The 15,322-nt window shown below is 42.5% G+C and overlaps 1 protein-coding gene and 2 gene segments (V, D, J or C); all 3 read right to left on the reverse strand.

Moving 5' to 3' along the window:
* The window catches only part of LOC119499314, an 843,332-nt gene extending 841,955 nt beyond the window's left edge, over positions 1-1,377 (reverse strand). Inside the window, exon 1 of the mRNA XM_037788587.1 lies at positions 609-1,377. The gene's annotated coding sequence lies outside the window, so the exon portion shown is untranslated. The remainder of the gene's footprint in view (positions 1-608) is intronic.
* Positions 1,378-11,777: 10,400 nt separating this feature from the next.
* Positions 11,778-12,727, reverse strand: LOC119497875. The segment is given in 2 exon segments: positions 11,778-12,255; positions 12,471-12,727. Coding segments are annotated over 2 exon segments (465 nt in total).
* Positions 12,728-14,427: 1,700 nt separating this feature from the next.
* Positions 14,428-15,320, reverse strand: LOC119497876. The segment is given in 2 exon segments: positions 14,428-14,872; positions 15,184-15,320. Coding segments are annotated over 2 exon segments (420 nt in total).
* Between the last annotated feature and the right edge of the window lie 2 nt (positions 15,321-15,322).

Raw genomic sequence — 15,322 nt, forward strand, 5'->3', positions numbered from 1 at the left:
CATGGTGTGAATTTTTAGAAATGATTACATCCATCTTTTTGACTTTTGGACTGAGGATTGAGACAATTACAGAGAATGAGCATAGCGACAGAGAGAGACAGAAGGACTACTGCACGCAATGTTTCTGTAAGTTATTAATAATAATTCAGATGTGAACGTTGTGAATGAAGCTTGGACCTGTACAGTTCTGGTAAACATCCTGTCGGATGGTATGATGTTGCATGTATGCAGACGTTCTGGCCTGCCAGCTTTGGCGGTCCGGGGAATCTCCCTGCGTTGACTTTCCACCAGTCTGTCGACTTTGTATCCAGGGATTGGGTTAGTATGGCGCCGTAGAGACAGGACGACATGCCAGGAGCTCCGTACCTGTTTAGGTTATTTTAGTGTTTTTTTGAAAAGATTAATTTGTATTCTTAGGCCAGTTTTATGTTATTTTGTTAAGTTTTGCTAGTTTTATGTCTCGTGATAGTTTCAGGCTCTATAGTATCAGTTAAGTAAAGCAACGTCAAAGAATGGACGACGGCGACAATAACAACAACAATAACAAAGCCCCCAGGATCAGTTACAACAGAGAGACACTTCTGAACATCAGAGAGGGGAGCACTCACCACAGCCGGGACCTCCTCACTCCGGATCTAACTCTCTTTCCTGAACTGAGGAGGACAGACAGGCGAGCCGGGGTCCGACCGAAGTCCGGGTCCCAACAGAGAAAGAGAGGCCGGCGAGCCGGGGTCCTGGTTCGGCTGACACGGCGCGCTCATCGCCTCCCACTCCCCACCATGTTACTGGCCAACGTGTAGTCTCTCGACAACAAACTGTGCGAGCTGCGGGCGCGGATATGTTTCCAGCCGGACATCAGGAACTGTAACGTTATCTGCCTCACGGAGACCTGGCTGTCAGCTGAGGTACCGGACCACGCCATCGAGCCCCCGGGTTTCACCGTCCATCGGGCGGACAGAGACCAGGAGCTCTCCGGGAAAACAAGGGGCGGAGGGGTATATCTGATGGTTAACCGGACTTGGTGTGTCCAACAGAACATCAGGACCATCGGCACCTTCTGCTCCCCTGACTTGGAGTACCTCATGCTGCAGTGTCGGCCTTGTTGGCTACCCAGGGAGTTTACATCGGTTAACATCGCCGGTGTTTATATCCCCCCCCAGGCCGACACGGACAGAACGCTCCGGGAGTTACACAGGGCAGTTAACGTGCAGGAGACCGCGCGCCCGAGGACCGCACTCATTGTTGCGGGGGACTTCAACCGGGCCAATCTGAAGAACATTTCCCCAAAACTGTACCAACACACTGACCTCAACGCACTGGACAACACACTGGACCAATGCTACACACTCTTCCGCAACGGCTACAAAAGCCCTCCCCCGCCCACCTTTCGGCAAATCGGATCACTTCTCCATCCTCCTTCTCCCCGCCTATAGGCAGAGACTGAAACGTGAAGCCCCCGCCTACAGTTCACTGCTGGTCAGACCAATCAGACGCCATCCTTCAGGATTGTTTTGATCACGTGGACTGGGAGATGTTCAGGACCGCAAACGACAGCATCAGTGACTTCACAGACACAGTCACCAGCTTCATCAGGACATGCACGGAGGACGTAGTCCCCACAAAAACCATAAAGACAAAGCCAAATCAAAAGCCCTGGATAAACTGTGATGTCCGTGCAGCCCTCAATGCACGGAACACAGCCTTCACCTCAGGCTCACCAGACGACTACAAACATTCACGTTACTCTTTAAGGACAGTAATCAAACAGGCAAAGAGAGACTACAGACAACGGGTGGAGTCCAAGCTCACTTCCAACAACCCAAAGCACTTGTGGCAAGGACTCCAAACCATGACAGACTTTAAAGGACCCAGACAACAGATCACAAACACAGCACCCAACCTCCCAGACGAACTCAATCATTTTTACGCCAGGTTTGACTCCTCTGTCAGACCCTGTGTCATGTCCTGCTCCACCCCCACCCCTGCAGACAATCAGAACCCCCCCTTACCACCACTACCATCCAACACTGACAACCCCCTTCCCTCTACCCCCACCTCAGCTGAAAACCTCCACGACTCCACGACTGTTGCAGAACAGGACCGTCCCCTCTCCATCACAGAGGCTGATGTTTGCCGGACCCTCCTGCGTATCAACCCACGCAAAGCGGCCGGCCCAGACGGCATTCCTAGACGCGTCCTGAAGTCCTGCGCACACCAGTTGGCGGGGGTTTTCACAACAATTTTCAACCTGTCACTATCTCTCCGGACTGTCCCCACCTGCTTCAAATCCACCACCATCATCCCCATCCCCAAACAACAAAAAGTAACCAGCTTAAACGACTGGCGCCCCATAGCCCTCACCCCCATAGCCCTCACCCCCATAGCCCTCACCCCCATAATCAGCAAGTGTTTTGAGAAGCTGGTTAAATCCCTCATCTGCCCCATGCTTCCCCCCACACTCGACCCCCTACAATTTGCATACCGCCCAAACAGAGGCACAGAGGACGCCATCGCCTATGTACTACACACCGCCCTCTCCCACCTAGAAGGAAGGGACACCTGTGTGAGGATGCTGTTCGTGGATTACAGCTCAGCGTTCAACACCATAGTGCCCTCCAGGCTCGTCAGTAAGCTTAAGGATCTGGGCCTGAACACACCACTGTGTGACTGGATCCTGGACTTCCTGACGGGACGCCCCCAGGTGGTGAGAATCGACAACCTCACCTCGACTTCACTGACTCTAAGCACAGGAGCGCCTCAGGACTGTGTTCTCAGCCCCCTCCTGTCCTCCCTCTACACCCACCACTGTGTGGCAACAAGAGCTTCAAACACCATCGTGAAGTTTGCGGACGACACATCAGTTGTGGGGTTGATCTCCCATGGCGACGAGATGGCTTACAGGGAGGAGGTGACCACCCTGGAACAGCTGTGTCAGAACAACCACCTCTCCCTGAACATCTCAAAGACCAAGGAGGTCATCGTGGATTACAGGAGGGGGGGTTGCACTCACCCCCCAGTCACCATCAACGGCACAGCGGTGGAGAGGGTGGACACCTTTAAATACCTGGGTGTCAACATCCATAAGGTCTTGACATGGGCCACCCACACCACCGCTGTAGTCAGGAAGACCCAGCAGAGACTGGACGCTCTGAGGCGACTCAAGACTTTCAGACTGAAACCGCAAATCCTCAGGGACTTCTACCGGGGCACCATAGAGAGCCTCCTGACAGGCTGCTTCACCACCTGGTACGGCAGCTGCACCAACGTGGACCGTAAGGCGCTGGAAAGGGTGGTGCGCTCGGCCCAACACATCACCGGGTGCGAGCTGCCCAGCCTGCAGGAGCTTTACACCCAGCAGTGCCTCAGGAAGTCCATGAGGGTCATTAAGGACACGACACCCCCCCACAACAGCCTGTTGTCCCTCCTGCCCTCTGGTAGAAGATACAGGACCCCCAGGACTCTCACCAGCAGACTGAGGAACAGCTTTTTCCCCCAGGCCATCAGACTTTTAAATCTATAATTCATTCGACACATTCTTACAGAAAAATATTTCTTATACTGTATATACTGTATATATTCTTAATACATATGTTCTTAATATGCCTGTATATGTTGTTAATATGCCCTTGTATAAAGTATTTCCTTTTATAATTGTAATGTAAATATACATGTAATATAATTTATTATTTTAATGGAGCTTCCCAGCAAAAAGTATTTCACACGTTTGTACCTGTACAACTGGCGTGACAATAAACATCTTGAATCTTGAATCTTGAGGGATCAAGAATGTCCCGTAAAAAGTTGTCAACCTCCGTGTCCACGCAGCCAGCCAGAGCCACGGCGGAGGCCCGACTCACGGCCGCAGCTCCCGACGCCGTTGACCGAGCGTCTCTGTCGGGTTCATCGCTTTCAGCCTGTGGGTTCGCCGTGGCCACCTCCACCACCTCTCCCAGCGCCCTCTGGTGGTGAATGAGAGTCATTAAAACATGCTTTAATAATCCTCCATCCTACTGATATCTAGAATGTAACTACACCTTGTTCATATTTCACATCTTTATTTGAGAGATCCATTACATTTCACCCGTTTGATCGAGTTCTTAACGACCGATTAATGGATCGTCCATTAATCGATATCATCCCTACTCCGATATGATGGTGGCATTTTTTAAATAGTTTCACATTTAGTCAGTTATGAATATATCAGAGAGTTCCTCACTAAATTACTGACCTCCAGAGTTTAATCTGAGCCCTATTAGATATCAGAGGATCAGCTGTTCTACTCAGTTATGATGAGCTATTGTTCATATAAATAATATCCCACAACAGCTCATTATCACCAGTTACTGTTGAATAAAACAATGTAGACTGGATCATCATCTCCTGTTGGAGTGGAACAGAGTATGACTCCCTCTAGTGGACGTTGTGGAGTATTGTGTTGTCTTTGCTCCAAAGGTTTTTGTACAGAGTTTAGGTGTTTCCTGTCACTGTGGGCTGCAGAGCACAGTAGTACACAGCAGAGTGTGACACTTTAGCTGAGATGATCTCCAGATCAACATGTTTCTCTGCTTTGTTAATGTGAGCTGAGAAACCAGAACCAGTTTGATGAATCAATCCTCCCTCGGTGATGTGGAGCAGGAACTCTGGTCTGGATCTCTGGTATTGTCGGTACCACTGGATATTGCTGATAGCTCCCTCATATGTACAGGTCAGGTTGATGTCTCTGCCCTCTGCAACATGTTCTTCAGTACTTTGTGGATTTATGCTGTTCATGGAACCCAGGGCTGCAAAATGAGTATTATTCATGTCAGTTAGTCTGCAAGAGATTGTGACATCAAGAGACTTTTTCTGTCCTCTCTGATCATTTAGAGATAAAACACCACCAAATGTCTTTTTCTATCCTATAAAGTGTTCCCTTCCTCAGATAAAGCTGTAGTAGTGAAATGTGTGGTTAATCCAGCAGGTTCAATGAGACGTTGATCTCTGTTCTAACACTCACCTATAAAGGTAAAGAAGAGTAAAAAGAGGTAAAGCAACATGTCTTTGGAGTTGTTAAAGCCAAACAGACAGCAGATGAGCGATGTTGTTCCACTGCAGTAGAATGAAAGAACTAAACAGCCTCTCTGCTGCACAGCCCTTCTCCTCAACATCAAGCTGACTGGGCTTTTAGTTCCTCAAACATTTCTGCTCTGGAGACACAAAGAATCTCATTGGTTGAGTTAAACCTCAGTGGGTGTGGCCAGAGAACTCTTCCATCAGCGTTCAATCCATTCACATTATTTGGACGTCCAGAAGACGTGTGCTTCTGGGAAACTGATCAACTAGAAACTGTAATGTACTGTCTGAATAATGTCATTTGACCTTAGCTGAAGGGATTCCATATCAGTAAAAGCATTATTTATTGCACATGAATAATAACTGGGAAACACAGTCAGCTCACACTAAAGCACATGATGCATCAATAAAGTGATTATTAGAGGTGGAACGCTTCACGAGATTCACGGTTCGCTACGTTTTTGGATAATTTAACATTCAACAGCTGCTCATTGTCCATAATTCATAGTGTAGCAGTTAAAGCAGTGAAATGCTGAAAGAAGGACTCTCTGTCCTGTCTGGTTCTGTTTCCTTCTGAACTCTGACTTCTCTTCCTTCATGTGATCCATCACTCAGTGAATGTTTTAGTGAAAACAAATGATGCTGTTAACAGGTTAGTGAGCAGTTATTAGAGATGAAGTGATGACGTCTACATTTGTGTCTTTGAAATGATGAATTCTGAACTGATATTTCCGGTGTTATTGTCAGAAAGATACAAATACTAAAAGAATACTTAACAAAAAACAAATACTAAAAAATACTTGAACAAAATCAAAATACAAAAAAAATATTTGTCAAAAAAAAAAAATAATTACTTGACACAAAAAAATAGTATAGAGAAGGACTCTGTCCAGTCTGGTTTTGTTTCCTTCTGAACTCATGAGGGTAAACAATCTAGACTGGATCATCAGGGGCCTCATGTATAAACGGTGCGTACGTACTAAAATGTTGCGTACGCTGTGTTTCACGTACACGCCGCGATGTATAAAAATCAACGTGACGTGAGAATGTGCGGACCGTGCCGCAAACTCTAGACCAGTCGTGAGAATGTGCGGGCCGTCTTCCAAACTCTGTCATCTGGCAGTATCAAACTACAAAGTCCTGAAACTCGCTAAATGTGTAAAAATAATTTTTCCACTCAACTTACTGAGCTTTATTTATGATGTGGGATCAAAAAAAACAACCCACATATTTCTTAACTAGTTTGCGCATAATGTTTAACATCAGAGAGGCACAACAAAAACACATTTAAACTAATTTCCCAGAGATGACATGACTTAACCACCGTGCCAAAAACAACATCGCGTGCTGCACAATGTGGCAAACCACCGTGGTGAGCCTGTGTCCCCTGGAGCTACAGATGGATGAACCGGACCCTGGCACACCTAACAATGAGCCAAATGCAGCAGCTATACGGCGCCGTTTAGATGAGATACACAGAATGTAAAGTAACGAGGTGAGTTGAGACAAACATTTTTTTAACAAGGTCTTTTAATATATGACTTATCCCACCATCATTCATTCTTTTTAATTCGTTGCATATATATATTTTATCCTTCATTGTATTGACAATCTCTCTCTGTGACTCCAGCACAGCGTATAGTATATATTTAGTGAGGACGCGGCCAGACCGGCGCCCCTCGGAAGCCTTCGGGAGCCCTCGGGAGCCTTCGGGAGACGTTGCGTTTGTTACTGATTCCTGATGAAAGACCATCAAATAAAATATGTTTTCTAGCTTCCACCTCAGTAACAAACACTTCAATTTCACACTCTGTGAAATTCTTCTTTTTTGTTCCTTTTCCAGCGTGATTCGCCGTCGTTATTTGGACAATAAGTGACAGCATGGAGCGTGTTTATAGTCATTTGCATAGTTATTAATGGGAGGAGACAAGGCGGACCAAGTGGCACGTGCAGCTGCGCTCAATTTCACGTCAAGTGGGATGTATAAAGGAAAGGTGCGCAGGAACAGGCGTACGCACGGTTTTATACATGTGAAAATTTCTGTGCGTACGTACTTTTCCAATTTTGTGAGTACGCCATCTTCCAGTGTGAAAGCTGCGCAGTCTTTTATACATGAGGCCCCTGCTCCTGTTGAAGTGGAACAGAGTGTGACTCCCTCTAGTGGACGTTATGGAGTATTGTGTTGTCTTTGCTCCAAAGGTTTTTGTACAGAGTTGTGGTGTTTCCTGTCACTGTGGGCTGCAGAGCACAGTAGTACACAGCAGAGTCTGACAGCTGAAGCTTCTGGATCCTCAGAGGAACTGATGTCTTGTCGACTGTAGCATCAATTCTGTCTTTCTGAACGTCTCCAGCATCCTTTGCTCCAGAGTAGGGTTGCAGGATAGACTTTGGGTAATCATGAACTTCCTGTTTGTACCAGAACAAAGTGGGATTTGGGTAACTGGTCTCAAATGTACAGTCCAGTGTGATTGTGTGTCCTTCAGTAGCGATGACATCTCTTGTTGTCTGGTTCACTCTGTCTTCTCCTTTACACTCTGGGGAAGAAGAGAACATGCAGAGGAAGAGATGAATGAATAAAGATGATTGATTAAAGGAGAACAATCAGTAGGTTTAAAGAGTTACCTAGCCACAGAGTCACAATCAGAAACATTTAGAATAGTCTGGATTTTCACTGACTGCTGTCTGATGTCACATTAAACCATAGAAGGAGTTCTTTAGAAGCTACTAGATAGCAACAGAAATGTATAATTGTGGTTCGTCTGCGTAGAACTTGATGATGATGTAACCTAATGAAAGCATATATCAGGAAAACAGCCGGGGACCAAGACAGCTTCCTTGTGCAATACCAAACGGCTTCACAGATCCATATGTGCGTCTAGTAATACAGACGTGGACAAAATTATTGGTACCCTTCTGTTAAAGAAAGAAAAACCAACAATGGTCACTGAAATAACTTGAAACTGACAAAAGTAATAATAAATAAAAATTTACTGAAAATTAATTAATGAAAATCAGATATTACTTTTGAATTGTGGTTCAACAGAATCATTTTAAAAAACAAACTAATGAAACTGGCCTGGACAAAAATGATGGTACCCTTAACTTAATATTTTGTTGCACAACCTTTTGAGGCAATCACTGCAATCAAGCGATTTCTGTAACTCTCAATGAGACTTCTGCACCTGTCGACAGGTATTTTTGCCCACTCCTCGTGAGCAAACTGCTCCAGCTGTCTCAGGTTTAAAGGGTGCCTTCTCCAGACTGCATGTTTCAGCTCCTTCCACAGATGTTCAATAGGATTTAGATCAGGGCTCATAGAAGGCCACTTCAGAATAGTCCAATGTTTTGTTCTAAGCCATTCTTGGGTGTTTTTAGCTGTGTTTTGGGTCATTATCCTGTTTGAGGACCCATGACCTGCAACTGAGACCAAGCTTTCTGACACTGGGCAGCACATTTCACTCCAGAATGCCTTGATAGTCTTCAGATTTCATTGCACCCTGCACAGATTCAAGACACCCTGTGCCAGATGCAACAAAGCAGCCCCATAACATAACCTAGCCTCCTCCATGTTTCACATTAGGTACAGTGTTCTTTTCTTTAGATGCTTCATCTCTTCGTCTGTGAACATAGAGCTGATGTGACTTGCCAAAAAGCTCCAGTTTTGTCTCATCTGTCCAAAGGACATTCTCCCAGAAGCTTTGTGGCTTGTCAATATGCATTTTGGCAAATTCCAGTCTCGCTTTTTTATGATTTGGTGTCCTCGTCGGTCGTCTTCCATTAAGTCCACTATGGCTCAAACAGCGACGGATGGTGCGATCTGACACTGACGTACCTTGACCTTGGAGTTCACCTCTAATCTCTTTGGAAGTTGTTCTGGGCTCTTTGGTTACCATTCGTATTATCCGTCTCTTCAATATGTCATCAATTTTCCTCTTGCGGCCACGTCCAGGGAGGTTGGCTACAGTCCCATGGACCTTAAACTTCTGAATAATATGTGCAACTGTAGTCACAGGAACATCAAGCTGCTTGGAGATGGTCTTATAGCCTTTACCTTTAACATGAAGGTCTATAATTGTCTTTCTAATCTCCTGAGACAACTCTCTCTTTAGCTTTCTGTGGTCCATGTTCAGTGTGGTACACACCATGATACCAAACAGCACAGTGACTTCTTTTCATCCTTTAAATAGGCAGACTGACTGATTACAAGTTTGAAGATACCTGTGATGCTAATTACAGGACACACCTTAGTTTAACATGTCCCTATGGTCACATTATTTTACATCTTTTCTAGGGGTACCATCATTTTTGTCCAGGTCAGTTTCATTAGTTTGTTTTTTAAAATGATTCTGTTGAACCACAATTCAAAAACAATATCTGATTTTCATTAGTTCATTTTCAGTAAATTTTTATTTATTATTACTTTTGTCAGTTTCAAGTTATTTCAGTGACCATTGTGGGTTTTTCTTTCTTTAACGGAAGGGTACCAACAATTTTGTCCACGTCTGTATGTCCTCTGGATCAAACTGCCATGTTGTGTGAACCAGTTTGAGCTTTCAGGGTAAAACAGTGGAGAAAGAATAGCTTTAGTGGATGATGATGATGTTGGTTGAGTTGTTGGAGCATTTCTTGTGTTATCGTGTTAAAGTGGAACAGAGTGTGACTCCCTCTAGTGGACGTTGTGGAGTATTGTGTTGTCTTTGCTCCAAAGGTTTTTGTACAGAGTTTTGGTGTTTCCTGTCACTGTGGGCCTCACAGCACAGTAGTACACAGCAGAGTGTGACACTGCAGCAGAGGAGATGATCAGATGGATTTGTTTCTGATCCACTTCAATCTTCAGTCCAGAGATTTTAAAAGTTCCTACTTCTCCTGAAGAAGAGTGTGAGATGATGAACTCTGGTGGTTTTCCTGAATATTGTCGATACCAGAAGAAATAATCATCACTAGTTGGTTGTTTAGAGTATGTGTAGGACAGAGTAACAGTGCTGTCTTCTAAACTGGACTCTTCATTCTTGACTGGAGTGAGTTCTTCACAGCTGACACCTGAAGGAAGAGACAACTCTGTTATTCATTATGTTACAGAACTCTGAAGAAATGAATCCCATTTATGAAACATTGGAGTTCAAGTTGTTTTTAAAACAGCAGAATCTAGCGTACCTGTTAGAATAGTGACAAACAGTAGAGAAAGTCCATAACAGTCCAATGAGAGCATGTTGAATGAAGGTAATGTTGATGGTTTGTGTATTGAACTCTGCTGAATATAGAAGTTCCTCTCTCTTCTATAGCTCAGTAACATCTTAGCTCCTCCCTGAATCTCTCCGTCTCCTCTTAGATCTGGATTTGACCTTCTCTCAGTTCCACTTCCTCCTGGTTAACAGACTGGTAGCAGCCGGATAATAAAAGAATAACTAACTAATAGAAAGTTAGGTCAAGACGATGGGTTTTGAGTCTGGATTTAAAGACCTCCACAGATTCAGACTGTCTGATGTCCATAGGGAGGTTATTCCAGAGGAAAGGGGCTCGATAAGAAAAGGCCCTTTGGCCTGCTGACTTCTTTTTAACTCTGTGGACAGACAGGAGCCCTGTATTCTGAGAGAGGAGAGTCCTGATTGGAGTATCAGGTTTAAGTATATTAGACAGGTAGGGAGGAGCGTGCCCATTTACTATATTCTAGGTCATCAGAAGCACCTTAAAGTCTGATCTGACATAGATTGGGAGCCAGTGTAATGAAGCTAAAACTGGTGTAATATGGTCCCATTTTGTAGTTTTAGTTTGAAGACTTCTAGTACTAGAACGAGGCAGACCTGATAGCAAAACATTTCAATAATCCAGTCTGGATGATACCAAGGTGTGAATTAGGACCTCTGCATCAGCCATGGATAAAGAAGACCTGATGTTAGAGATGTTGCGTTGGTGAAAGAAGGCGATCTTTGTGATGTCTTTAATGTGCTGATCAACAGAAAGAGTTGAATGGAACGTAACCCCAAGATTCATAACTGTTGAACTCTGGGATATCACCCAGTTCTCTAAAGATCCTGTTACCTGATCAAACTGATGTCTATGTGGAATTGTTGCTTGCACTCAGATATATTGTTGCTTAAACTCAGATATATTGTTCCTTACGCTCAGATATACTTGTACTTGCAGTCAGATATATTGTCTCTTGCACTCAGATATAATGTTGCTTAAACTCAGAGATACTGTTTCTTACACTCTGATATATTCTTGCTTAAACTCAGAGGTATTGTTGCTTTCACTCAGATATATTGTTGTTTGCACTCAGATATAGTTGCTTGCACTCAGATATATTGTTGCTTAAACTCAGATATATTGTTTCTTGCACTCAGAGATATTGTTGCTTAAACTCAGAGATATTGTTGCTTAAAATAAGATACATTGTTCCTTAAACTCTGACATATTGTGGCTTGCACTCAGATATATTGTTGAGTAGTTATTAGTGATGAAGTGATGACGTCCAGATTTGTGTCTTTGAAACGTTAAATTGTGAACTGATATTTCAGGTTTTATTGTCAGAAACATCCGTACCTACGAGAGTTGAACAGAGCAGAATAGCAGCCAGTTTTTCCATGTTGACGGAGGTGAAATGTTGAAACTGAATGTTCAGTATGAAAAAGTTTAGTGAGTTGTGTTTGGTCTGATGTTCACAGCTTGAATCCAACAGTTTTCTGTCATGAAGCCACCTGTGCAGTCAGGAGGAGACTCATATTCAGATAAGTTTCATCTCTAAAGGTCTTCATCACAACTGACTCATGAGGGGAAACAATCTAGACTGGATCATCATCTCCTGTTGAAGTGGAACAGAGTGTGACTCCCTCTAGTGGACGTTGTGGAGTATTGTGTTGTCTTTGCTCCAAAGGTTTTTGTACAGAGTTTAGGTGTTTCCTGTCACTGTGGGCTGCAGAGCACAGTAGTACACAGCAGAGTGTGACACTTTAGCTGAGATGATCTCCAGATCAACATGTTTCTCTGCTTTGTTAATGTGAGCTGAGAAACCAGAACCAGTTGGATGAATCAATCCTCCCTCGGTGATGTAGAGCAGGAACTCTGGTCTGGATCTCTGGTATTGTCGGTACCACTGGATATTGCTGATAGCTCCCTCATATGTACAGGTCAGGTAGATGTCTCTGCCCTCTGCAACATGTTCTTCAGTACTTTGTGGCTTTATGCTGTCCATGGAACCCAGGGCTGCAAAATGAGTATTATTCATGTCAGTTAGTCTGCAAGAGATTGTGACATCAAGAGACTTTTTCTGTCCTCTCTGATCATTTAGAGATAAAACACCACCAAATGTCTTTTTCTATCCTATAAAGTGTTCCCTTCCTCAGATAAAGCTGTAGTAGTGAAATGTGTGGTTAATCCAGCAGGTTCAATGAGACGTTGATCTCTGTTCTAACACTCACCTATAAAGGTAAAGAAGAGTAAAAAGAGGTAAAGCAACATGTCTTTGGAGTTGTTAAAGCCAAACAGACAGCAGATGAGCGATGTTGTTCCACTGCAGTAGAATGAAAGAACTAAACAGCCTCTCTGCTGCACAGCCCTTCTCCTCAACATCAAGCTGACTGGGCTTTTAGTTCCTCAAACATTTCTGCTCTGGAGACACAAAGAATCTCATTGGTTGAGTTAAACCTCAGTGGGTGTGGCCAGAGAACTCTTCCATCAGCGTTCAATCCATTCACATTATTTGGACGTCCAGAAGACGTGTGCTTCTGGGAAACTGATCAACTAGAAACTGTAATGTACTGTCTGAATAATGTCATTTGACCTTAGCTGAAGGGATTCCATATCAGTAAAAGCATTATTTATTGCACATGAATAATAACTGGGAAACACAGTCAGCTCACACTAAAGCACATGATGCATCAATAAAGTGATTATTAGAGGTGGAACGCTTCACGAGATTCACGGTTCGCTACGTTTTTGGATAATTTAACATTCAACAGCTGCTCATTGTCCATAATTCATAGTGTAGCAGTTAAAGCAGTGAAATGCTGAGAGAAGGACTCTCTGTCCAGTCTGGTTTTGTTTCCTTCTGAACTCTGACTTCTCTTCCTTCATGTGATCCATCACTCAGTGAATGTTTTAGTGAAAACAAATGATGCTGTTAACAGTTTAGTGAGCAGTTATTAGAGATGAAGTGATGACGTCTACATTTGTGTCTTTGAAATGATAAATACTGAACTGATATTTCAGGTGTTATTGTCAGAAAGATAATATGATATATTATTTGATTAAAAAAAATCCCCAAAAAATATTTGAAAAAAAATTACAAAAAAATATATATTTTTTTGGAAAATTCTTTTTATTCTTTTTTTCCCAAACATAGCATAACAAACATAACAAAAATTAACCCTGGTGCCAAAATACCAAAAAAATTATACCTTACATTTAACATTTGATATTTACATACATATACATCACTTCCCACTCCCACACAGAGACAGGTCCAGCCTTCTTCCCACTCCTAGAGGTAAAGATACAGAGAAAATAACATAAAAATAATATTGAAAATAATTTCATAAGTTAGTTAGAATTAAAAGTAATAAGTACTACAGTTATTTAATTAATGGTAGTAAGATAGAAACTTTAAATTAATTAATTAATTAATTAAATAAACGAAGGAGGAAAAAAAGAAAGAAAAAAGAAAACAGCACATATCAAAATAATAATTAATAATTAAGTAAATACCATAGAGAGGTTAGGTTAAGAAGATTCTATATAAGTGAGCCATGGATCCCCTATCCTAAAGAAAAGCTGTGGGCTACCTCTTATAGCATAGGTTATTTTTTCCAAGGGAGCACATGAATTTACTTCATTAATCCACTGAGTAATATTAGGGGGATCCTCATAATTCCACTTAGATGTGGTACATCTATCGGTAGCCGTGATCAAAAATAAATCTGACAAAAAAAAGAAGCCAAAATCAGAAAAAAAAGTTTAACCCCCCAAAAAAAACTAAAAAATTTGACAAAAGAAAATACTTGACAAAAAATTCCGGAAAAGATTATTGACAAAAAAACACTGACAAATATTTGACAAAAAAATTACTTTACCAAAAAAGAAAAGAAAAGAAATGCCCAAAAAAATCCGAAAAACATATTTGACCAAAAATTCTTGACCAAATATAAAAGTACAAAAAAATATTTGACGAAAAAAAAAATATTTAACAAAAAAAAATTATTGGACAAAAGCAAATACGAAAAAATACTTAATACCTTTTTTTTTAAAATGTTTTAAAAACAAAAATACAAAAGAAATATTTGACAAAAAAGAAAAAAATTCTTGTTTAAAAAAAATTACTTGACAGAAAAAAACAGTGTAGAGAAGTACTCCGTCCGGTCAGGTTTTGTTTCCTCTGAACTCATGAGGGGAAACAATCTAGACTGGATCATCAGCTCCTGTTGAAGTGGAACAGAGTGTGACTCCCTCTAGTGGACGTTGTGGAGTATTGTGTTGTCTTTGCTCCAAAGGTTTTTGTACAGAGTTTTGGTGTTTCCTGTCACTGTGGGCTGCAGAGCACAGTAGTACACAGCAGAGTCTGACAGCTGAAGCTTCTGGATCCTCAGAGGAACTGATGTCTTGTCGACTGTAGCATCAATTCTGTCTTTCTGAACGTCTCCAGCATCCTTTGCTCCAGAGTAGCGTTGCAGGATAGACTTTGGGGAATCATGAACTTCCTGTTTGTACCAGAACAAAGTGGGACTTGTTCTACTTGTCTCAAATGTACAGTCCAGTGTGAGTGTGTGTCCTTCAGTAGCGATGACATCTCCTGTTGTCTGGTTCACTCTGTCTTCTCCTTTACACTCTGGGGAAGAAGAGAACATGCAGAGGAAGAGATGAATGAATAAAGATGATTGATTAAAGGAGAACAATCAGTAGGTTTAAAGAGTTACCTAGCCACAGAGTCACAATCAGAGACATTTAGAATAGTCTGGATTTTCACTGACTGCTGTCTGATGTCACATTAAACCATAGAAGGAGTTCTTTAGAAGCTACTAGATAGCAACAGAAATGATGTGTTGTTGCTTCTCTGTATAATGAACATTAAAAGCACTCACAGCTCAGTTACTAGTGAAAAGTGTTGAGAGAGGAAACATGGAGTTGTTTGTATCTTACCAAAGAAAAGAGCAGCAAGAATAATCCACAGCCAATGTTCCATCTCTACAACAAGGTTTAAATCAACAGGAGAAACTAGCTGATGTTCAACATTCAGTCTGACAATTGTTCTCTTCACAGCAGCACTTGTGATTGACTG

Source organism: Sebastes umbrosus, chromosome 12, assembly GCF_015220745.1.
Source record: "Sebastes umbrosus isolate fSebUmb1 chromosome 12, fSebUmb1.pri, whole genome shotgun sequence".
NCBI lineage: Eukaryota > Metazoa > Chordata > Actinopteri > Perciformes > Sebastidae > Sebastes > Sebastes umbrosus.